This window comes from Spermophilus citellus, assembly GCF_964194105.1.
Source record: "Spermophilus citellus genome assembly, chromosome: X".
Classification (NCBI taxonomy): Eukaryota; Metazoa; Chordata; class Mammalia; order Rodentia; family Sciuridae; genus Spermophilus; species Spermophilus citellus.
The window spans coordinates 69,121,564-69,147,200 of NC_138190.1; the positions used below are offsets into that span (position 1 = coordinate 69,121,564).

Here is a 25,637-nt window from a genome sequence, read left to right on the forward strand (position 1 = left end):
CAATAAGCAAAGTTAAGAGACAAACCAATGGAAACAATGAATACTATTTAATTATATCTGCTAAGGGGCTAATATCATATATATATATAAAATTCAAACATATCAAGATAAAGAAAATGACCTGACTAAAAAGAATGGACAAAGGACTTGAATAGAGATTCATGAAAGACCACTTTGATGACCAGGAAGTATATGAAAAAATGCTCAGTGACATCCCTCATCAGGAACATGCAAATTGAAATCACAATAGAATATCCCCCTACTACCTAGTAGAAGGCTCTTATGAAAGAGATGAAAGAGCTGGATACCCTGGCACATGCTTTTAATCCCAGCTGCTTTTGGGGGCTGAGGGAGGAGGATGACAATTTCAAGGCCAGCCCAGGCAACTTAATGAGATCAGGTCTCCAAATACAATTTTATAAAAGAGCTGGGGATGTCGCTATGTGGTACAGTGCTTGCCTACCATGAGGTCTTGGGTTCATTTACACGTCCAAAAAAAAAATGAGAAGGAGGAGGAGGAGGAGGAGGAGGAGGAGGAGAAGGGGCAGGACAAAAACCAACAAAAGATTATAAGTTTTTTTAAAGACATGGAGGAAAGGGACCCTGCATACTGTTGGTGGGAATGTAATCAATACAGCCATCATGGAATACATTGCATATGTACTTCAAGAACTCATAACTAAAAAAACCACATGATTTAGCAAAGCCACTACTAGGTGTACTTTTTAATAATCTTTTCCATGAACCAAAAGTAAATGAAATCACTTTCAAAGGGACACCTGCATATCCTTGTTCATCGCAGTACCACTCATAACAGTCAAGACATGGAATCAAGTTATGTGCCCATCAATGGATAAATGGACAAAGAAAAACACGTATACTTGTGCAGGATAGAATACTACTCAGCCTTTAGAAGGGAATCCCTGTAACTTGTGACAGCCTGTTTGAACCTGGAGGATATCCAGTTAAGTCAAAGACACCAGGCACAGGAAGGCAGATACTCACATTCTCAGTTATATGTGGAATTTGAATATCCAATCTAATGAAAAAAAAGAGAGCAGAAGAGTGGTACCAGGGACTAGGACCAGTGAGAATACTGGGAGCGGTTGCACAAATAATACAAAATTGCACTTAGGTGTAATAAGTTGGAGAGCTCTGTTGTGTATCATATTGATGACAGTTAATTAAAATGTATTGTAAATTTCAAAATCTCTATGGGAACACTTTATAAGAATATTTTCCATGAAATCCTTGGACTATGAAGAGAAGGGGGGAGGAGGAGGAGGAGGAGGAGGAGGAGGAGGAGGAGGAGGAGGAGGAGGAGGAGGAGTAGGAGTAACAGAGGGGGTGGCGGAGGAGCCAGAGGAGGATATGTTATATGTTATGTTATCAGCTCAGTTTAGGTATTCACAAACTATAATATTTGAAAACATCACACTGTCCAGTATAAATATGTACAATTTCAAATTTAAATTGAATTATGTAACAATGAAGTAGAAAAAGAATAAACAAAAAAGTAAAATGAATTCCATAAAAAACTTGGGTGATGTTGGTGAGGACATATATAAATTGAAACTCATATCAGCTATTGGTGGCAACGTGAAATGGCACAACTACAACTGAAAAAAAAAAAAAACCTATAGTGGATCCTCAGAGAGGAAGACATTGTGTTTGAAATGTGTCGGTCAAAAAACGACAGATAGTATGTGATTGCACTTATATGAAGTGTCTGAAAGAGTGAAATAGAAACACAGAAAGTGCTATATTGATATTCAGAGGTTGGAGGCACAAGAAAGTGAGAGTTGTTGTTTAATGGACTTATGTTTTAGTTTTGTAAATAAGAAGTTCAGGAGACTGGTCACACAGTCACATGAATAAATTAAAATACTGAACTGATCAAGAAAAATGATTAAGATGACAAATTTTAAGTTATGTTACTCTTACCACAATTAAATAAAAACTGGTGTGATTTCTGTCTCCAGAGTGGACCCTGAAAAGGAAGCCATTGATACCACGATGACTCCCATATCCATATTTTTTCTCACGTCCAGAGTCAGATCTCTACCAACTCAACACCGCCACATGGAATTCAGATAGACAACCCAAATTCACATGTTCAGAGGTGAAGTCTTCATGTGGAATGCAAGAAGCAAACAATGTGGACATGATCTGTAATGCCACTTCTACAAAGTAAATAACAGGCAACACCAAACTATGTCATTATGGTGTACACATGAGATATGAATGCCATGAAGAACAGTGAACAAAGAATGATCACACAAGAAAGGATGTGTGTCTTTTCCTGGAGGGGTAAGAGAGATGAGATCACACAAGGACACCCCAGGAGTATACAGGGATCCTGGGAGTGCTCGCTTCTATGACCAGGGACTGTGTGATTCTGTATCGGTGTCCTTGAAATTTATTCACTAAACGTGTACATATGTGTCACAGTTCTCCACCTGCATATTTTGCAAAGATAGAGGGTGTTGTTTAGAACAATAATACACCTTTGTATTTAAATAATTCTCACAACCCACCAAACCTGGATGTGATTGATATGTTTTCTCTCCGTGCAGCACCACAGCAGGAAATTGGTTCCTTCACAATGGAATGAGCTGGAACATCATGCTGACCACATGTTCAGCATGTGGTCACCAGCCAAGGGACAAGGTGAAACCCAGAATCTCATGATCAGGTGGGGTTTGGTAGAGGGGTGGGCTCAGCTGGTCTGGGGTAGGACTCTAGGCCAGGAGTGGCCAGAACTGGTGGGCACTGGGCCCCGGGACCCATGGTCACATGAGAAGTAGTCATTCTCCCAGGGGCTGGGTATCGGCCCAGGGATCCTGTGGGCACAGGAGGGAGTATGCAATGGTGCTCCATGAGGCCTGGGTCCCAGAAGCTCTAACCATGAGCTCCCTCTGCACCTGGTGGAGTTTGAGCTTGACAGCGGCTCTTCGTAGAAGCGAAGAAGTTTTCACAAATTGAGCATGTTACTCACATGCAATGATCACTATGAGGTGGATTGGCTTCCACTGTCATATGTCCCCACCATGATGTGCTTCTTTACCACAGACCCAGAAGCAACTGGGCCAAATGCCCATAATGCCTAACCTGAATTTAAACAGGAGGGAGCCATCAGACATGAGTGCTTGCTGCAAAACAACTGCACTCAGTCTTCCAAAATCTCACTGACATGAAAGTCAAAGGATCTGGGGTCATGTTCTAGTTTAAAGAGACTAAAGAATTTGAAAGACAAATGAATTGCATGAGCCTGTGATTGGAAAGAGGGGTTTTAGAAGCAACACTGATATTGGGGCAATCAGAAAATATTTCATGGAGACCTATACTAGAAGTCAATATCACCTCAAGGTTAAACTTTCTCAGTGTGTTAATTCCACTAAGGTTTTGTATGAGACAATTCTGAGAAATATGGTGACATATTCAGAGATGGTGTATCATAATGTCTTCAAGTAACACAAACGATTTGGTATATTGGTTAAAAAGCACACACTCGCATAGGCTCAGTGGTATTCGCCAATAGTCTCAGCTACTTAGGAGGCTGAGGCAGGAGGCCAGCTGGAGCCCAGGAGTTCAGGACCAGGATGGGAAATGCAGCAAGACTCCACCCCTTGAAAATGTAAAATGAGGTCAGGCTCCATGGCCCATGCCTGTAATCCCAGCGGCTTGGGAGGCTGAGACAAGATCACTTGTTCCAAGCCGGCCTCAGCTATTTAGCAAGGTCCTAAGCAACCTAGCAAATCCCTGTGTCAAAAATAAAAAAGGGCTGGGGATGTGCTCACTAGCAAAACACTTCTGGGTTCAATCCCTGCCAGAAACAATGAATAAATGAAATTTAATGGGATAAAATTCAAAATACTCAAAAACCCAAAACCCGTGACACGATGAAACTAATGGGATGTAGTGTTAACAACTGGCGAGTCCAGATGAAGGATATATATGGGGCCTCCTCGCTCTTTGCTTGCAATTCCTCTGTAGGTCAGAAGCTTTAAAAAAAGAAAAGCTGGGACAGGAAATGGCAGGTGGGCATTGGTACTGCACCTACGACGCCACCCCACAGTCTGAACTGGCTTGCCAAGAGCCAATATAACCAGAGATCCACGGCAGTGCTGTTGTTGAGGGCCTGGAGGGATGCCCCAGAAAGGGGTGTGCTGATTGGCTGGGGGAGGACCAATGAGAAGGCAGCCATGTGGGCACCCAAGGCACGGGAAGCCAGGCTGTGTTTGAGAGGATCTCCTGCCTTGTCTGTGGTGATGGAGTTCTGAAAGCACTAGCTGCTCTTGCTGTGACTCTGGTGACTCTCTCCCCTCAAACCTTGGTGCTGGGACCAGTGACATGAGCTCCACTGATGAGGCTTCAGTTCACGGAGACAGTTTTGGAACAGGCAGTGAGAAGCTCCTAGGTGTCCGTAGGTGTCTGTCTTGTAGATGCTAGAGACATATGGGGAAGGCCCTGGGCCCAGTTTGCCTCAAATTGGGACCATTGTGAAGTGGGGAGGGCAAGAGCCTCCTTTCAGACACCGAGGGCTATGAGTTCGACTTGGAGGCCCAGTGGGAGGAGATAGAGGGAGGAGGGGTGCTGCTTCTAGGCTGGGAAGGCAAGCCTGGATTCCAGGTTCATGAGAAAGGGAATGATATGGACTTTGTGCCCCTCCCTGTGGAGCCTGTGGATATCCTGCACCCGCTCACCTGCTTGGAGCCCCGGCATGCCCACAGACACCCATGCCCTGAATTCTTTGCCTCCAAATTCTATGCCCATTGGGTGGAAGGAGAGGCAGATCCCAGCGGGGAGATAGATACACACTGACCTCGAGGAAATTGGAAGTGCAGCAGACCTCTGTTGGCCTCTGAACCACCCCAGTGGGCCTGAGGGGGAATGGGTTGGGAAACCCAAGAGGAGCACCAAAAGTAGGATGAAGGGCAGTGGGGAAGCCCAGCGGCCCTCTTCTGTCCTGAGTCTTCAAATGAGTTCAGTGAGATACAGTTGATGAGGGTGAGCATCTGCCCCCAAGGAGGAGGCCAGGCCTGGTCCAGCAGCCCCAGGGAATCAGGAGACAAGGACACACTCAGGTGTCTATGCCAGGGGGAATTTCATTCACATGTCGGGCCCTCTGAACACCTCTGCTCCCCGTGGACTCACCTCACCATGGAAAGGCAGGCCTTCGGAGACCTGGGAGCCTGTTCCTCCAAGAAAATGGAAAGCATATTCTGGGTCAAGGGAGGGAGCAGGCCCAGCAATGCAGGAGGTCCACCAGATACTGCAGGGGGCATACCCAGAGCCTTGCTCAAAGGCCTGCTACCACCACTCCTTGGAAGGACATCCAGGAGAAGAAATCACTAGGGGGTGACTCAGAAGTTACTCTGGGATGGACCTTCCCTCCAAGGGAGTAAGAAACACAAGGCAGCTCTCCTGGAACCAACCACTTTCCCCCCAATCTCATGGGGTCCACTGCTTGGGAGTTCCAAAAGATATCCCTTGGAACCATTGGGACCCAAACATTCCAAGCACGGTGGCACTGGGGACAGATCTGGACCTAAGGATACATGGGAATCCAGCCAGTGGCCCATGATGATAATGGACCAAATAGAGATGCAGTCCCACAGGCCCAAGTGAGTAGGCCTTCATCGTCTTCCTCCTCTCATTGCTCCCTCTTCCTCCCCTGGCCTACACTTGCTTGCCCTTGTTCCCTCTGCCCCTTGCTCAGGGGATGTCTTTGGGAGTCCACTGCCATTGGAATGTCAACTAGGGGTCTCTGTAGACAGGGAAGACATCAAGAATGTACCTGGTACGTGCTGGTCCCTGCTAATCACATTTTGTGCATTTCCTGCCTGCTGCCTTGAGGGACTGGGAAGGAAAGAGGGTGTGGAGGCTAACTTGGTCAGATGATGACCAGTTACAGTTTGGGCTTCACATCTTGGGTGTTAGTCTCATCTGCATCCTCATTCCTCCCTCCAGCTCTTCCCCGGGGGGGGGGTCTGACCATTCTCAGTGTGCCCCCCACACTCCCACCTACCATGCTTCTGCCTCACTCAGCTCTACCTCCTTGCTTGGAGCTGATTGAGAGAGACCTTGCCAACGAGATGAACGTTGGAATCCCTCCATTGTTCCCCACCTCATCTAGCTCCTGTGCACACAGGATCATACTCAATAGGCACATCCACTTGGCCGAGTCAGAAATTTCTGCATGAGCTTCCAGCACACAAGCCAGGACTCCTTGTCTGGGCACGCATCATGGAGAATTCAGCATCGGTGACCCCAACACCAGAGTCTCTCAACCTCCAGAAAGCTATCAGCCCAAGGACTTGAGCCTGGGAGGCCTCAGTTGCAGAGGCCCAGCCCCCCTCTGGTGAGTCTTGTGGGTTTGGTAGCAGTGGAGAAGTGCAGAATTTGGAAACCTCTGGCTCTGTCGGTTCTGTGGACCTAGGCTTGGTCCCAGGGTTTCCTGCTTTGCCCAGACAGTTCTCATATAAGAAACTGGGCATGATCCTAGCAGCTTGGGAGGCTGAGGCAGAAGGATCCTGAGTTCAAAGCCAGCTTCAGCAACCCAATAAGACCCTAACCAAAACATGTCTCTAAATAAAACACAAAAAGGGGCTGGGGATGTGGCTTAGTGGTTAAGTGCCCCTGAGTTTAATCCCTGGTACCAACAACAACAACAACAACAACAAAGCAGAAAGAAAGAAAAAGAGAGAAGAAAAAAAAAAGAAACTGGGTGTGGTCAAGCAAGAGTGGCTTTACGCAATTTGGTCCCCTGTGTGGGTTTCATGTGGTGTGGGTGATTTGCAGCAGTGCCCCAAACACCAGCTCCACAAGTCGACTTTTGGCAGAATTGAGCCTTTCAATTGGATCCTGTTCAGCCACATGGCTCCTCCACAGCCTGGTTGTGGGTGGAGCCCTGCTGGTGTCCAACCCAGAGCCACAGTGCTAGGGGGCCACAGTGACAGCTGGGGCCAAAATTGGGCAGCAGGGAAGACAGGCCCAGAGAGGGGGTGGAGCTGCAGGTCAGAGCAGGTGCAATCTGCTGCCCACAGAGGGAGATGCTGCCTCACTTGAGACCCAGCCAGGCCCTTTCCATTTCCCAGGGAGGGCAAGGGAGCTGGATTTGGTGTTCTCTTTCAGGAGACCAGGAACCTGCTGTTCATCCCCTGGTTCCCAAAAGGCGGCAGCAGCCACCTGGAGCACAGGGTTGTTTCCTGGTACTTCTTTCTCTAGCCCCTAGAAATGCCCACCAAGCTAGAGGGTGTGCTCCCTGCCCGGGATGAGCTGACTTAAGTGCCCCCTCCCATCCCACACCATAGGGATGAGAGGGTGGAGGGAGGCCTCCTCCTTTCCTCTATGGATTCCAGGTTGTGCTGCAGCTGGGCTTTTGGATATGGGGAATGTGAGAGGTGGGGGTGAGCAGGAGGATGAGGAGAGAGGAGACCAGAATCCCATTCTCATTTCTTTTTGGTGTCTGCTGGCTTAGTGTGTGGCGCCACAGAAAGAAAGAAGAGACCTCAAAGAGCAGCTAGGCATGAGGACTCCCAGGTGGGGCAGGGGCGTGACAGAGGGAGACCTTGGTGTCTCTGAGTGGATGAGCCTGTGGTGGGCTGGGCCTGCAGATACAGGCAGCACCACAAACATGGACTTTCTTGCAGCTGGCCTGGGAGTCCTCTGGGTGTTGACTGCTGAGGCTGTGTACAAAGAGCCGTGCATCAGGTGAACTCCATGTACTCTGCCATTGAGTCCCAGATGACTCCTTTACTCAAGACCTTTGCTTTTCCTTTAAGGGTCGGTTTCTGTGTTTTCTTTGAGTTTTTACTTACTTGTTGGATTGAACTCGTTTCTGTGTGTTTCCACCGTGCCCCAGTGTTTGAGCACTATCGGTACAGGTTTTTCCTCTTACAGAAACCACGTGGATGCGACAGTCATTCCCAGGGCTGCTTGGGTGGGGCCTGGAGGGAAGTCAGGTTCCCAGGCTGGTGGATCCCTACCTGGAAGTGTGAAAGTGAGGTCGGGGGACAGTGCCCTGTGGTCCATATTTTAAAAGTACTCAAGCCTGCAAGGGTGGGGGCCATGAAAATTGCCAAAAGCAAGGGCTGTCAGTACTTGTACAGACAAGAGTTTGCTGGGTCTCCCTCTTTCACCTTTACTCCTGCCATGGGACACTCCGCCTACCCCAGCTGTGGAACCAGCAGGCAGGTGGTGGGATGTTTCATTTCTCCTGCTATACTGCTGTCCCATTTTACAAGTTTTTAATTTCTCTACTGTTGAATTCCAGTGTCCTCCCATGGTCACTTACCTCAACATGCCCCTGTTCACCTGTTGCCTTGGTTCTTTGTGGAGGAGCAGGTGAGTGCTAGGTACCTCTATTCAGCCATCTTGCCTGCCTCGGTAGCATTTTCTTTTCTTTTCTTTTTTAGTGCCAGGGATTGAACCCAGGGCTGCTTTATCACTGAGCTACACCCCAAGCCCTTTTAACTTTTTATTTTGAGACAAGGTCTCCCTAAGTTGCTTAGGGCCTTGCTGAATTGCTGAGGCTGGCTTTGAACTTGTGATTATCCTGCCTCAGCCTCCCAAGCCACTGGGATTACAGGTGCCTGACCTCAGAAGCATTATTCTATACTAATTACAGATTTGTTGAGAAAGAAATCATGGAAGCATTTGAATTGCATATTGAAGAACACACAAAAAAATTGGAAGACCTCCCATGTTCCTGGATTGGAAGAAATAATATTGTCAAAATGTTCATAGTAAGCCACAAACAGTGAGGCGCACCTGTAGGTATTCAGAAGGCTGAGGCAGGAGGAAAGTGAATTTGAGGCCAGCCTGGGCAACATAGAGAGGCTGTGTGGAAGGAAGGAAGGAAGGAAGGAAGGAAGGAAGGAAGGAAGGAAGAAAATTGTCCACAGAAGTGATTTGCAAATTCAGTGCAATCCTCATCAAAATACCAGTGACACCCTCAAAGAAACAGAGAAAACAATCCTAAACTTCACATGGAAGCACAAAAGACCCTGAATAGCCAATGCAATATCGAGCAACAAGAACAATCACAAGTGTGATGCCTCCTCATACTACTTGATCTCAAGACATATTACATGAGTGTATTTACAAGACAGCCAAAATCCATAATATGCAGCCAACTGACTCTCAACAAAAACACCCAAAACGTACATTCGAGAACGGGCAGCTTTTTCAATAAATGGTGTTAAGAAAACTGGATATCCATGTGCAGACGATTGATTCTTGACCTCTGTCTCTCATCCTGTACAAAAACCAACACAAAATGGATCAAAGATTTTAACATAAGACCTAAAACTCCAAAACTTCTAGCAGAAAACCCAGGGGAAATACTTCAAGACATCGGTACACTCGATGATTTTCTGGATAGGATCCCCAAAGCACTGAAAAGTAAATCAAAACTAGACAAAAGGAATTACATGAAGCTAAAACGTTCCTGCATGGCAAAGGAAGCAGTCCACAGAGTGGTGACACAACCAAAAGTGTGGGAGAGAATATTTTATTTTCAAACAGTACATCTGATGAGATGGTACTTTGGGGCTGATATCTGGAATATACAAGGAATATAAGAAAACTCACAAGCAACAACAAAAATAACCAAACTGAAAAATAGCCGATAGACCTAAAAAGACATTTTACAAAAGAAGGCACACAAGCAGCCAGCAGGCATATGAAAAAATGCTCCACATCACTAATCATCAGGGAAATGCAAATCAGAACCACAGTGAGATACCACCTCAGCCCAGTAAGAATGGATATTATGAAAAAGACTGATGCTCACAAGTGCCTGCGAGGATGTGGTGGAAAAGGAACTCTCATATGCTCTTGATGGGAATGTAAATCACCACAGCCATTATGGAGAACTGTACTGAAGTTCCTTTAAAAACTAAAAACTAGAATAAGTGTTGCGAAGATGGCCGCTGCGTACGGGGGTTGCTGAAGTGCTGAGCCTGGTGCTCAGAGCAGCGGCTTTAATCGAGACTTCGCGCAGCTTGTTAGAGCTCCTTTCACCATTAATCTGTAGTGGACCACCCGGCCAAGCAGCAGAAAAAACAAAGAGATTGATAAAGAGACGCTTGGCTCCCGGACACTTTCCTGCTCAGAGCCGCGGGCGCTTTGCGCCCATCTGCTTCCTCTTTCACTTCGCTCCCGGCAGAGAAGCTGAATGGGTAATCAGCAGTGGACTGTAAGTACCTGAGGCAAAGAAAGCTCAGTACACCCCGCCTTTTTTTTTTTTTTTGAATATTGTCTATACAGGGAGAGTTAGTGGATTGGAATTGTTGGCGGGGCTGTGGTTTCGGGGCCGAAAATCCACTCCGCGGGAGCCGCCATTTGCTTTCTGCATGCTGTCTTGATGGCCCTGTCTACACGGTCCAGCTGCCACATCTAGAGACTGGAACTGGGCTGCGTGCCGAGCCCTGTCCTCCGAAGGCTGGACCACGGCCTCAAGTGCCTCGGTCGCCTGTTCCCTGCTGCACTTTGGGGCAGAGCCTGCTCTGGGGTCGTTCGGCATCCCCCTGCGAGGGGACCCGTGCTCCGGAGGAGGGGGCTGGAGAGGCGCGGCGGCAGCCGCTTGGGCCCTGGGTGCTAGGCACCGGGCCAAGGAGCAGCGGAGGCCGCGGCGGCGCTGCTAAGGTCGCGGACAAGCGCGGCGCCCAAGAGCGCGGCCCAGAGGTGGAGGCGATGGCAGCAGGGTTTCAGTTCTAGAAAACTGGACTGGAAACAGAAGCAGCAGTTTGTATAACCCCAAGATCTTGCTTATGCCAGGAAACTGTAAGGGTAACATGAATATCATTGAGGAGGTCTAACATGGCGGCAGGTGCGGAGAGATCAAGTCTCTGACCTCTTCAACTGCGCGGGCACAGGGAGCTGTAAATTATCTAAAGCCTATTTGCTCAGGATCACTAGGCAATGCTGAGCTGACGTGGAGCTAGGGCGTACACTTTGGGCCCCTCAGAAAACACACACTGAGCACGAATCTGCTGCATTTAAGCCCCGGATCGCCTGCTTCTCGTGACTCAGCACTAACGATCCCGCTGAAATAACTAGTCGGCCCACCTGATCTCACAGAGGCAAAAGCCAACTGAGCACCATAGCCAGACCCAGGGAATCAGGAGTGACGTGGGACTAGCGGCGCAGAACCCCCGGATATCGCTCCCACCAGGGCTGACAACAGAGGTCCCTTGCACCAACTACCAGGGGAGTTGCAACCTGAGGGCAAACAAATTCGCTGGGGGTCCTCAGCCCCAAGCCCTACAAACTTAGGGTCCGAGGGAGGCAAACAGAAAGGGTGTGCCCAGGCATCCATGAAAACAGGGCTCCCAGGAGCAGCAGACCCGGTGTGTAGCCAGTAATGTGGTAAGCGTCACAGGTGAGTGGGGCCTGGATTGAGGGACCACAAGAGAAGGACCTAGGCACTCAGGACTGGAGACCCGCACAGTCTGGGAAGAAGAGCTGAGGCACAGTGATTGGTTCCCACCTATCAAGAGTTGAGAAGCCTGGACCAGTGGGCATAGTTCTACCTACTGGAAGAGAAGTTAATCGAGCTCTATGACTGCATTTATTATTATTATTATTTTTTTTTAAATGATTATTATTAGTTTTTTAATTTTTTTTTATTCTCACTTTTTGTAGTTGATGTTGTTGTTGTTCTTTAACTTTCTTATTAATGGTTTCAATTTTTTAAATTCTTTTTATTCTATTATTATTACTATTATTTTTTAAACTTCAATTTCCATTTTTTTATTATCATTATAATTTTTTTGTTTGTTTTAAATTTTTATTTTTTCGTTTTTTCTTTCATTCTTTTCACTTTTTTTTTCTTTTATCTTTTCATTTCTTTTCAATTTTCTTATTCCCCCTCTCTTGAATTCCACCTGCCTACACTCACTCTCTTTAGTAACTTCTTCCCTTCCCTTCTAATACCTCTCTTCCCAGTCATCAAATAAATTTATACGAGTAAACAGTAACTCAGCAGTCAAACAGAACAAGAAGTATCATGAGCATAAAAAAGCAAGGAAGAAAAGGAGTACAAACAATGAAAGACAGCCTAAATATTCAGGAGGACCTGGAGTCATCAGAAAAATGGCCATATAAAGAACTCAAGGAACACCTTAGACAGATGGAAAGGAACCTTAAAGATCACATTGAAAATGAATTACATAAACAGATAAAAGAAGAAGTTAAGCATCTTTATCAGGAGATAGAGATTATAAAAAAAATCAAACAATAATTCTAGAAATGAAGGAAACGATAAACCAAATTAAAAACTCAATCGAGAGTATCACTAACAGAGTGGACAAGTAGAAGCCAGAACGTCAGATAATGAAGACAAAATATATCATCTTGAAAAGAGTCTAGCCAACTCAGATAGGCTGGTAAAAAATCACGAGAAAAACATCCAAGAGATTTGGGATAACTTAAAAAAACCAAACTTACGAGTCATCGGGATAGAGGAAGGCACAGAGATTCATGCCAAGGGAATGAGTAACTTGCTGAAGGAAATAATTACAGAAAACTTTCCAGAAATAAAAAAGGAAACAGATATACAAATTGTAGATGCATACAGGACACCGAGCACACAAAATCACAGTAGACCAACGCCAAGACACATTGTTATGAAGCTATCCAATATACAGAACAAAGAGAATATATTAAAAGCTACAAGAGAAAAGAGGCAGATTACATTTAGGGGTAAACCAATAAGGTTGACAACGGATTTTTCATCACAGACGCTGAAAGCGAGAAGATCCTGGAACAACGTATTTCAAACACTGAAAGACAATGGATGCCAACCAAGAATTCTGTATCCAGCAAAATTAAGCTTCAGATACGACAACGAAATAAAAATCTTTCATGATAAACAAAAGCTAAAAGAATTTGTAGCCAGAAAACCAGCATTGCAAAGCGTCTTGAGCAAAACTCTACACGAGGAAGAAATGGAAAACAATAACCAAAACCATCAGTGGGAAGTGCCTCGGTAAAGACAGAGGACGGGGGGGGAAGCTAATCATGGAGAAACAAACTAAATTAGGGAAAAAAAAGAGATAAATAATCAAACATGGCAGGAAGTCCAAACCATATATCAATAGTAACTCTAAACGTTAATGGCTTAAACTCTCCAATAAAGCGACATAGGCTGGTAACATGGATTAAAAAAACAAATCCAACAATATGCTGCCTCCAGGAGACACATCTGATTGGAAAAGACATACACAGGCTCAAGGTAAAAGGTTGGGAAAAAATATACCACGCACACGGTCCTCTTAAGCAAGCAGGGGTGGCCATTCTCATATCGAATAAAATCGACTTCAAGACTAAGTTAATCAAAAGGGATAAGGAAGGACATTATATACTGTTAAAGGGAACCATTCACCAACAAGACATAACAATTATCAATATTTATGCACCAAATAATGGCGCTGCGACGTTCATAAAACAAACTCTCCTCAAGTTCAAGAATCAAATAGACCACAACACAATAATCATGGGTGACTTCAACACACCTCTCTCACCATTGGACAGATCCTCCAAACAAATGTTGAATAAAGAAACTATTGACCTCAATATCACAATCAATAACCTAGACTTAACTGACATATATAGAATATATCAACCATCATCAAGTGGATATACTTTTTTCTCAGCAGCACATGGAACCTTCTCAAAAATAGATCATATATTATGCCATAGGGCAACCCTCAGTAAATATAAAGGGGTGGAGATAATACCATGCATTTTATCAGATCATAATGGAATGAAACTGGAAATCAATGATAAAAGAAGGAAGGAAAAATCCTACATCACATGGACAATGAACAATACGTTACTGAATGATCAATGGGTTACAGAAGACATAAAGGAGGAAATAAAAAAATTCTTAGAGATAAATGAAAATACAGACACAACATATCGGAATCTATGGGACACAATGAAAGCAGTTTTAAGAGGGAAATTCATCGCCTGGAGGTCATTCCTCAAAAAAAGGAAAAACCAACAAATAAATGAGCTCACACTTCATCTCAAAGCCCTAGAAAAGGAAGAGCAAAACAATAGCAAATGTAGCAGAAGGCAAGAATTAATTAAAATCAGAGCAGAAATCAATGAAATTGAAACAAAAGAAACTATTGAAAAAATTAACAAAACAAAAAGTTGGTTCTTTGAAAAAATAAATAAGATCGACAGACCCCTAGCCATACTAACGAAAAGAAGAAGAGAGAGAACTCAAATTACTAACATACGGGATGAAAAAGGCAATATTACAACAGACGCTTCAGAAATACAGAAAACAATTAGAAATTATTTTGAAAACCTATATTCCAATAAAATAGAAGATAGTGAAGACATTGATAAATTCCTTAAGTCATATGATTTGCCCAGACTGAGTCAGGAGGAAACTCACAACTTAAACAGACCAATATCAATAGATGAAATAGAAGAAGCAATCAAAAGACTTCCAACCAAGAAAAGCCCAGGACCGGTTGGGTATACAGCGGAGTTCTACAAAACCTTTAAAGAAGAATTAATACCAATACTTTTCAAGTTATTTCAGGAAATAGAAAAAGAGGGAGCTCTTCCAAATTCATTCTATGAGGCCAACATCACCCTGATTCCAAAACCAGACAAAGACACCTCAAAGAAAGAAAACTACAGACCAATATCTCTAATGAACCTAGATGCAAAAATCCTCAATAAAATTCTGGCGAATCGGATACAAAGGCACATCAAAAAAATTGTGCACCATGATCAAGTAGGATTCATCCCTGGGATGCAAGGATGGTTCAATATACGGAAATCAATAAATGTTATTCACCACATCAATAGACTTAAAGATGAGAACCATATGATCATCTCGATAGACGCAGAAAAAGCATTTGACAAAGTACAGCATCCCTTTATGTTCAAAACATTAGAAAAACTAGGGATAACAGGAACTTACCTCGACATTGTAAAAGCTATCTATGCTAAGCCTCAGGCTAGCATCACTATGAATGGAGAAAAATTGAAGGCATTCCCTCTAAAATCTGGAACAAGACAGGGATGCCCCCTATCACCACTTCTATTCAATATAGTTCTCGAAACACTGGCCTGAGCAATTAGACAGACGAAAGAAATTAAAGGCATAAAAATAGGAAAAGAAGAACTTAAATTATCACTATTTGCAGATGACATGATTCTATACCTAGAAGACCCAAAAGGGTCTACAAAAAAACTACTAGAACTAATAAATGAATTCAGCAAAGTGGCAGGATATAAAATCAACACACATAAATCAAAGGCATTTCTGTATATCAGCGACAAAACTTCTGAAACGGAAATGAGGAAAAACACTCCATTCACAATATTCTCAAAAAAAAATAAAATACTTGGGAATCAACCTAACAAAAGAGGTGAAAGACCTATACAATGAAAACTACAGAACCCTAAAGAAAGAAATAGAAGAGGATCTTAGAAGATGGAAAAATATACCTTGTTCATGGATAGGCAGAACTAACATCATCAAAATGGCGATATTACCAAAAGTTCTCTATAGGTTTAATGCAATGCCAATCAAAATCCCAATGGCATTTCTTGTAGAAATAGATAAAGCAATCGTGAAATTCATATGGAAAAATAAAAGACCCAGAATAGCAAAAACAATTCTAAGCAGGAAGTGTGAATCAGGTGGTATAGCGATACCAGATTTCAAACTATATTACAGAGCAATAGTAATAAAAACAGCATGGTACTGGTACCAGAACAGGCGGGTGGACCAATGGTACAGAATAGAGGACACAGAGACTAATCCACAAAGCTACAACTATCTTATATTTGATAAAGGAGCTAAAAACATGCAATGGAGAAAGGATAGCATCTTCAACAAATGGTGTTGGGAAACCTGGAAATCCATATGCAACAAAATGAAACTGAATCCCCTCCTCTCGCCATGCACTAAAGTCAACTCAAAGTGGATAAAGGAGCTAGATATCAAATCAGAGACTCTCCTTCTGATAGAAGAAAAAGTTGGCTCCGATCTACAGATTGTGGGGACGGGCTCAAAATTCCTTAATAGGACACCCATAGGACAAGAGTTAATAACAAGAATCAACAAATGGGACTTTCTTAAACTGAAAAGTTTTTTCTCAGCAAGAGAAACAATAAGAGAGGTAAATAGGGAGCCTACATCCTGGGAACAAATTTTTATTCCTCACACTTCAGATAGAGCCCTAATATCCAGAGTATACAAAGAACTCAAAAAATTAGACAATAAGAAAACAAACAACCCAATCAACAAATGGGCCAAGGACATGAACAAACACTTCACAGAGGAGGATATACAATCAATCAACAAGTACATGAAAAAATGCTCACCATCTCTAGCAGTCAAGGAAATGCAAATCAAAACCACCCTAAGATACCATCTCACTCCAGTAAGATTGGCAGCCATGATGAAGTCAAACAACAACGAGTGCTGGCGAGGATGTGGGGAAAAGGGTACTCTTGTACACTGCTGGTGGGACTGCAAACGGGTGCGGCCAATTTGGAAAGCAGTATGGAGATTCCTGGGAAAGCTGGGAATGGAACCACCATTTGACCCAGCTATTGCCCTTCTCGGACTATTTCCTGAAAACCTTAAAAGAGCACACTACAGGGATACTGCCACATCGATGTTCATAGCAGCACAATTCACAATTGCTAGACTGTGGAATCAACCCAGATGCCCTTCAATAGATGAATGGATAATGGTGTATAAATGTGGCATTTATACACCATGGAGTATTACGCAGCACTAAAAAATGACAAAAATCACAGAATTTGCAGGGAAATGGATGGCACTAGAGCAGATTATGCTTAGTGAAGCTAGCCAATCCCTAAAAAACAAATACCAAATGTCTTCTTTGATATAATGAGAGCAACTAAGAACAGAACAGGGAGGAAGAGCAGGAAGAAAAGATTGACATTAAACAGAGACATGAGGCGGGAGGGAAAGGGAGAAAACAAAGGAAATCACATGGAAATGGAGGGAGACCCTCATTGTTATACAAAATTACATATAAGAGGTTGTGAGGGGAATGGGATAACAAACATGGAGGGAAATGAATTACAGTAGATGGGGTAGAGAGAGAAGATGGGAGGGGAGGGGAGGGGGGATAGTAGAGGATAGGAAAGGTAGCAGAATACAACAGTCACTAATATGGCAGTATGTAAAAATGTGATGTGTAACCGATGTGATTCTGCAATCTGTATTTGGGGTAAAAATGGGAGTTCATAACCCACTTGATTCTAATGTATGAAATATGATTTGCCAAGAGCTTTGTAATGTTGTGAACATCCAATAAAAAAAAAAAAACTAAAAACGAATCCATCATATTATCCGGGGATTCCTCTCCTAGGTATATACCCAAAAGGAAATACAATTAGCACATCAAAGGGACGTCTGCATTCTAGTGCTTATTACAGAACCATCCATAATAGCTGATATATGCACACATTCTAGATTTCCACTGACCAGTGAACAGATAATGAAAGTGTGATACATATATATATGCCGCACAATACTGTTCGTTCATAAAATGAATAAAATCCTCTCACTGATGGCAAAAAGGATGGAACTGGAAGGCAGTAGAATAAATAACAAATACCACAAGTTCTCTGGATCTCAAGGCAGAAGAGAGCAAAATGATAATTCATAGAGGCGAGGAAGGTTATTGGGAGAAGGGATAGAGGGATAAAGGATACCAAAGCACAAAAAGGAGGAAGATGTTCTAGAGTCATAAAGCATGGTAGGGTGTCTATGCTTCAAAGTAAATTAGATTTTATGAAGAACTAGCAGAGAGGAGCTCAAAGCCTCAAAAAAAAAAAAAAAATCCCGAAAGAACACAGAGATAGAAATTGTAATCACCCTGACTTGATCAGTACACATTGTGTTCAGGTTTTTTAATTTCTTTTTATTAGTTATTTATGGACATTTTTTTATTTATTTGTTTATATGTGGTGCTGAGAATCGAACCCAGTGCCTCACACATGCTAGGCAAGCACTCTACCACTGAGCCACAACCCCAGCCCCTTGTGTTTGCATATTGCAATATCACAGTACCACGTTACTATGTACAAATATTGTGCTAATTAAAAAGGAAAATGCAATTTAAAATAATAATTGACAAAGGACATTAGATGACTTGGCCACTAAATGTAATGCATGATCTGTGATTACAAAGAGGTTTTTGAGAAAGCAACTATGAAGGATATTTGGACAATCACAAAATGTTTCCTGGGGTCATATAGTAGTAAACCGTCTTGGCTCGATGTTAAACATTCTTAGTGTGACAACTGTGCTCAGGATCTATGGGAGACTGCTTATTTGGGAGATAAATGCTAAAGATGTTAGGGATGATGTATCACAATACCTTCAAGTAACTAATGATTCAAAATGATTAAAAAGTCACACACAGATTGCTGTGTCACATCAGTTATATTTAAAGATTAGAGAAGCTGAGACCCAGTAATCCAAAGAAATATGTGACTGAAAATTGGCTCTCACATGAAAGAGGCTCCCCGCCAGAAGTAGCAGGACAAGAAATCAGTGAAGTGCACACCCACAATTGGACTGGCTTGTCAAGAGCCAGTACAAGCTGGGCACAGTGGGGCAAGTCTGTAATCCCAGCCACTCAGGAGTTTGAAGCAGGAGGATTGGGTGTTTAAGAACAGCCTCAGCAGCTTAATGAGGCCCTATGCAGTTTAGCAAAACTTTGTCTCAACAAAAAAGAAAAAAAGAAATGCTGGGGATTCTGCTCAGTGGTAAAGTGTCCCTGGATATTCAATCCCCAGTTAAAAAAAAAAAAAAAGAAAGAAAGAAAGAAAAAAGTAAAAGAAAGAAAGAAGGAAAGCAAGCAAGCAAGCAAGCAAGGAAGCCAGTAGCATCAGAGCCTTCCCCCAGCTCTAGCGCCCTCATCCGTATTGGCGAGTGCACGGAGGGAGGCCCCAACAAACTGCGCACTGGTTGGCAGGGAGGTGGACCAATGAGAAGGCCGCGAGGGGGGCATCGAAGACTCGCGAAGCTGCTAGAAGCCGAAGCCGGGTGGTGATTGAGGTGATCTGTGCCTGGCTTGTGGTGACTTTGTTCCCTGAGGCCTAACTGCTCCCTTAGTTAACCGGTCTATCATCTCCCCTCGAGCGAGCTTGGCTGCCGGGATTGGCAACATGAGCTCCGCTGACGAGACTTCCCTTCAGGGAGACGGTTTGAGCCAGAACGGTGGGAAACCGGGAGGCGTCCGTCCTGCAGGCCACAGAGCCCTACGAGGCCTGGGCCGGGGCCTCGAGTTGAGGCCGCCACGGAGCAGGGAGGGCGAGGGCGGCCTCCTAGACTCCGAGGCCTATGAGTTCAACTTGGAGGCCCCATGGGAGGAGATAGAGGAGGGAAAGGCAGTGCTTCTGGGCCGCGCAGGCAGGCCTGGCTCCCCAGCTGATGAGAAGGGGGACGCTCTAGACTTCGTGCCCCTGGCTGTGGAGTCTGCGGCCGTTGTGCAGCAGCCTATGGGCCCGGAGCCCCGGGGAGCCCACAGATACCCATCCCCGGAAAGCTTCGCCACCGAACTGTCCGGCGTTTGGGTGGACGCAGGGGCAGGCCCCGGTGGGAGAGCTGCGCTGGCCCCGAGCTGTGTGGAAGCGCCACAGGCCTCTGCCGCCCTACTGAGCCACCCCAGTGGGCCCGAGGGGAGCCGGGCCTGGGGGAAGCCCAAGAGAGGCACCAAAAGTCGGATGGTGGGCAGCGGGGAAGCCCAGCATCCCTCTTCCGACCCTGAGTCTTCAGATGAGCTCAGTGAGATACAGCTGATGAGGGTGAGCATCTGCCCCAAAGGAGGAGGCCAGGCCAGGTCCTGCAGCCCCAGGGAACCCGGAGACCCAGCCAGACGCTCGAGTGTTCGTAGCAGGGAGAATTTCCTTCACATGCCGGGCCCTCTGCCGACCTCCGCTCCTCGAGGACTCCCCTCAGGCATGGACAGGCAGGCCTTGGGAGAGCTGGAAGCTGGCTCCTCCAAGAAAATGCAAAGCATGCTCTGGGGCAAGGGAGGGAGTAGGTCCAGCAACCCAGGAGCTGCCACCACCGCCGCTGCTGCTGCTGCTGCTGTCACTGCCACCTCTGCCTCCGCTGCTGCTGCTACAGGGGACCTGCCCAGGGCCACTCCTAGGAAGAAGGCCATCCAGGAGAAGAAGTCCCTAGGAGGTGGTTCAAGAGTGACCCTGGGCAGGGCCTTCCCTTCATGGGGGCAAAGACTTAAGGTAACGCCCCTGGAACCAGCCACCTTCCCCCCAATCTCGGGGGTTCCACTGCTTGGAAGGTCCAAGAGGCATTCCTTGCTGCCCTTGGGACCCAAACAGTCCAAGCATGGAGCCACTGGGAAGAGATCTGTGGCCAAGAAGACACGGGAGTCCCAGCCTGTGACCAGTGAAGATAATGACCCAAGTAGAGATATAGTCCCACAGGTCCAAGTGAGTAAGCCTGCCTCCTTCTCCTTCTCCTCCTGTCACTCTGCTCTGCTCCTTTACCAGGACACACTTCTTCCTGTGTGCTCCACCCCAATCACAATCCCCTCCCTAGACCTCTGGGGTCAGCTGACTTTTACAGCTCTCCTGACTTTTCCAAGAATCACTCAACTTCTGCTTAAAGGATGAATGATTGCTCTTAAATGAAACCCTTCACAACGATACAAAAAATTAAATTAGATTAGGTTACATGTAACATGACACATGCAGGAAGCACAAGCCTACAATTTGGCAAGTAATTATAGACATGAAGCTAGGTAACCACTACTGTGCTGTAGAGACTGCAAATGGTACCTTAGGAAAGTCCACATTTGAGTGTCTTCCTGTGAAGGAAGTCAAACGCAAAAGGCTGAATCCTTTATGATCCCATTTACATGACATGGAAAAGGAAGAGTACAGGGACAGAAAATAGGCATCAGTGGAAGGGCCATGGGTGTTGAGTGAAGGGTTAACTACCATATGGCATGAAGGAATTTGGGGAGGTGATATAAATGCTGTAGATATTGTAGTGATGGTTCTATAGTAGTATGCATGTTTTCATCTTTTCGTATCCCAGAGAAATCTGTTTGTAACATTCTGTTTCTGCCTTTTGTTCCTGTGTGTGATTGACCTGGCTGGGGCCAGCATTTCTAGGAGCCAGAGAAAGCAGTACCCGGGGACAGCCCTGTGCTCCAGGTGGTTGCTGCTGCCTTTCTGGAAATGGGTGACGAATGGCTGGTTCCTGGTCACCTGAAAGAGAACACAAAATCCAGCTCCCCAGCCAAGGTGTGAAGTGGAAAGGGCCCGGCTGGGTCTAAAGTGAGGCAGCAAGTTGCGCCTGCTCTGCCCCACAGCTCCACCCCTCTCTTTGGGCCTGACTTCCCTGCTGCCCAGTGTCAGCCCCAAATGCCACTGTGGACCCCTAAGCACTGTGGCTCTGGGTTGGACACTAGCAGAGCTGCAGTCACAGCCAGCCCCTGGTAGGAGCCATGTGGCTGAACAGGACCCAACAGGGAAGGCCTTGTTCTGCTGAAAGGCAGGGAAGCCTGGCAGCAAGTGACAGAGCCAGTTTTTCCTCCCACACCCATCTCCCCTGCTATCAAACCCATAAGACTCACCAGAGGTGGCAGGGCCTCTTGGAGTGAGGTCCCCCGGGCTCAGGTCCAAAAGCTGGGAGCTTCCTGAAGATTGGGGGTTGTTGGTGCTGGGGTCACCACTACCAAATTCTCCACGATGCATGCCCAGACCAGGCGACCCTGGCCTCTGTGTTGGAAGCTGACACAGAAATATCTCACTGAGTCAGGTTAACGGGTGTGCTTGTTGAGGGTGATGATGCGCATATAGGGGCTCGGGTGTGTGTGGGGGGGAGTCAAATGGTCCCATCGTCAGCACTGTCTCCCTCAGTCAGCCCCAAGCCTGGAGGTAGAGCTGAGTCAGGGAGAAGCATGGGAGCATTGAGAAAGGTCAGGCACCTCTGAGGGAAGAGCTGGGAGGGAGGAATCAGGAGGCAGATGGGACTAAACACCAATCCGTGCAGCCCAAACTGTAAGGGTCGGGGGGGCGCTGACCAAGTTAGCGGCCAGACCCACTTCCCATCCCAGCCCCTGTCTGGGAAGGAGGCAGGAAATGCACAAAGTGTGACCAAGATGGAGTCACGCTTACCATGTACTTTCTTGATGTCTGCCACAACTACAGAGACCCTCCCCCCAAATATGGCATCCCAATGACAGTGGGCTCCCATGGACAACCCCTGAGCAAAGGGCCCAGGGAGCAAGGGCAAAGAAACGCAGCCTGGTAGAGCAGAAGAGCAGAGGGAGGAGGAGGGAGAGGGGCAGGGGGAGGAGGGTCTACTCACTTGGGCCTGTGGGACTGCATCTCTATTTGGGTCATTATCTTCCCTGGCAACAGGCTGGGACTCCCGTGTCTTCTTAGCCACAGATCTCTTCCCAATGCCACTGTGCTTGGACTGTTTGGGCCCCAGAGGCAGCAAGGAATACCTCTTGGACCTCCCAAGCAGTGGAACTCCTGAGATTGGGGGGAATGTGGCTGGTTCCAGGGGAGCTGCCTTGAGTCTCTGCCCCCATGAAGGGAAGGCCCTGCCCAGGCTAACTTTTGCGCCACCCCCCAGGGATTTCTTCTCCTGGATGGCCTTCTTCTTAGAAGGAGTGGCCCTGGGTAGGGCCCCTGCAGCAGCAGGAGTGGCAGCAGCAGCAGGAGGAGGAGGAGGAGGAGGAGGAGCTCCCGGGTTGCTGGACCTGCTCCCTCCCTTGCCCCAGAGCATGCTTTGCATTTTCTTGGAGGAGCCAGCTTCCAGCTCTCCCAAGGCCTGCCTGTCCATGCCTGAGGGGAGTCCTCGAGGAGCGGAGGTCGGCAGAGGGCCCGGCATGTGAAGGAAATTCTCCCTGCTACGAACACTCGAGCGTCTGGCTGGGTCTCCGGGTTCCCTGGGGCTGCAGGACCTGGCCTGGCCTCCTCCTTTGGGGCAGATGCTCACCCTCATCAGCTGTATCTCACTGAGCTCATCTGAAGACTCAGGGTCACAAGAGGGATGCTGGGCTTCCCCGCTGCCCACCATCCGACTTTTGGTGCCTCTCTTGGGCTTCCCCCAGGCCCGGCTCCCCTCGGGCCCACTGGGGTGGCTCAGCGGGGCGGCAGAGGCCTGTGGCGCTTCCACACAGCTCCTGGACAGCGAGCCTCTGGCGCTGAAGCCTGCCTCTGCATCCGTCCAAATGGCGGACAGTTCGGTGGCAAAGCTTTCCGGGGACGGGTATCTGCGAGTGCCCCGGTGTTCCCGGCCTGTCAGCTGCTGCACAACGGCCACAGATTCCACAGCGAGGTGGGGCACAAAGTCCAGAGCGTCCCCCTTCTCGTCAGCCAAGGAGCCAGGCCTGCCTTCGTGGCCGCGAATCATTGCCCTTCCTGCCTGGATCTCCTCCCACGGGGCCTCCAACTCCAACTCATAAGCCTCGGGGTCTGGAAGGCTGCCCTCACCCTCCCCGCTCCGTGGCGGCCCCAAATCAAGGCCCTGGGCCCGGCTCCGTGGGGCTCCACGGCCTGCAGGACGGACACCTGCGGGCTTCCCACCCTCCTGGCTAAAACCGTCCCCATGAACAGAAGCCTCATCGGCAGAACTCATGTCACCAGTCTACTCAGCCAGGTTTGAGGAGAGACCGTAGCCAGAGCCACCGCGGGAACAGCTAGGCTTTCTAGAACTCCGTCACCACTGGCAAGGCACGCGATCGCCTCAAACACCGAGTGGCTTCCCGCGCCTTTGATGCCCAGGTCGCAGCCTTCCCATTGGTCCAGCCCCGGCCAACCAGAGCGTTGTTTGTTGGGTCGTCCCTCTGGGCCCTCGCCAATAGGGGCGAGGGCGCTTGGACTGCTGCAGAGCCCAAGTTGTACAGGTTCTTGACAAGCCACTTTGGGCCGTGGGGTCCGCTTGTGTGGGCACCCTCCCTCCGTTTCCTGTCCTGCTGTCTGTGGTCTCGAGCCTCTTTTCCTATTGAGAATCTCATCTCTGAGCCTTGGTTTTCCATCTGTAAAATGAGGGACATAATACCACCTGGCTCGGCAGCCGGTGAGGATTCAGTTAATGATGTATGTGGAGCACCCAGCCCAGAAAGGATTTGCAAGCCCCTGTTGCCCAGGAAAACAGCAGGCCAGATAGGAAAGTAGGCGAGGAAGTCCACAGTCAGTGATCAGTGGTCCTCCTGCTCCCCCCCCCCCCTCATGAAGGGCCAGACAGCAATTGTTCTGTGATTGGCCATCTGAGGGGGATCTCTCTCTACTGCTCGATTACCATAGGTAATCAAAGCAGCACGTGGATGTGTGCCCAGGGCACTTTATTGGCAGTCTGTTGTTTGCCCACCTCTCTCAGACCCTATTCTACTCCCACCACCAGTTAATGCGGGAATCCCTGTGGCCAATGACCCCAAGAGGTCCTAACCATCACTGATCCTGAAGATACAAATTAAATCACAAACCATTTTTCACATACCAGGTTTACAACAATGAAAGGACTTTACTGTTCCATGGGTGGAAGAGGTTATGAACAAAACGGTGCTTTTGACTTCCCCTGGGGTGCAGGTGGGGCAGAGCCATTGGGAAGAGTGCTTTGATAGAATGAGCAGAGTGCCAATTCTAGAAATTTCATTGTGTGCCAGCACTTTTCTAAGCACCGTAGATAAAATATTAACTCATCCTCGCGACAGTCCTAGGTTTAGGTAACGACTAATGCTGCCTTTCTAACGCAAGGAAACAAACTTAGAGTAATTTCAGCAAGGGCTGGGCACATCATCTGGAGAAAAGCTGGTATGTGTAGTGCACAAAGACACACACACAAGGAAGCTGGTGCAGGGAACAATCTGGGAATGCTCTGTACTCCCATTGGTCAGGGGATGCAGGAATGCCGTGTGACACATGCATCCAGTAGACGAAAATGAGGAAGTCCAAAGAGATGCACCAGGCTCTGTTAATACATTCCAAAAATAGTCTCGTGGCTGCACATGCCAAGTTGTAGAACAACACGTGGATTTGGGTACACATTTGTAAATTTGAAAGCCCAAACCAGTCCTCGCTTTCCTGTGAGAACACACATAAGCGTATGTGAAAATATGTACTAAAGGGGCCCGAACGGACACACAAGGAAGCCCTACCAGTGGTGGTGGGGAGCCAAATTTCAGTCAGACTACTGGTTCCCAGCTTCCCCAATCCGTGCAGTCTGGTATCTGGGGAGCAATCCCTTCCTTATTTTCCATAAGGTCCTGGAGTGCTAGAATTTCCCTTGCTTGCCATGCCATTCCTACTCCATTGACCCCCGATTAGTTTCACACCTGCCAGTCTCGGTTCACCTGTCTTTCCTTGCCTCGCCCTCATGTCCTATTCTGACTGCTCTCCAATAGAGGCCTGGAGTGTGTGAATGCCTCTTGGCTAGAGGATGTCAAAGGCCCAACTTTTCTGAATCTGCACCCGTGATGCCTTCCCTCCCGGAGAAGGTTCCACAGCAGGGCAGATTGGGTCCACCACACATCTGCAGTCACCCACGTCCAGCCATACCCACACAATCACTGACTTTGTGGCACAATTCACAATAGCCAAGCTACGGAACCAAACTAGTG

At 47.0% G+C, this 25,637-nt stretch overlaps 1 protein-coding gene across 1 annotated transcript; it reads left to right on the forward strand.

Annotated features, from left to right (window-relative positions):
- Nucleotides 1-19,087: 19,087 nt before the first annotated feature.
- LOC308639439 (uncharacterized protein CXorf49 homolog) lies at nt 19,088-21,312 on the forward strand (the record flags this gene model as incomplete). The annotated part of the gene is made up of 2 exons (XM_081277688.1): nt 19,088-20,487; nt 21,175-21,312. The coding sequence occupies exons 1-2, from the start codon at nt 19,198-19,200 to the stop codon at nt 21,310-21,312; spliced, it is 1,428 nt and encodes a 475-aa protein (XP_081133814.1). The 5' UTR covers nt 19,088-19,197.
- Between the last annotated feature and the right edge of the window lie 4,325 nt (nt 21,313-25,637).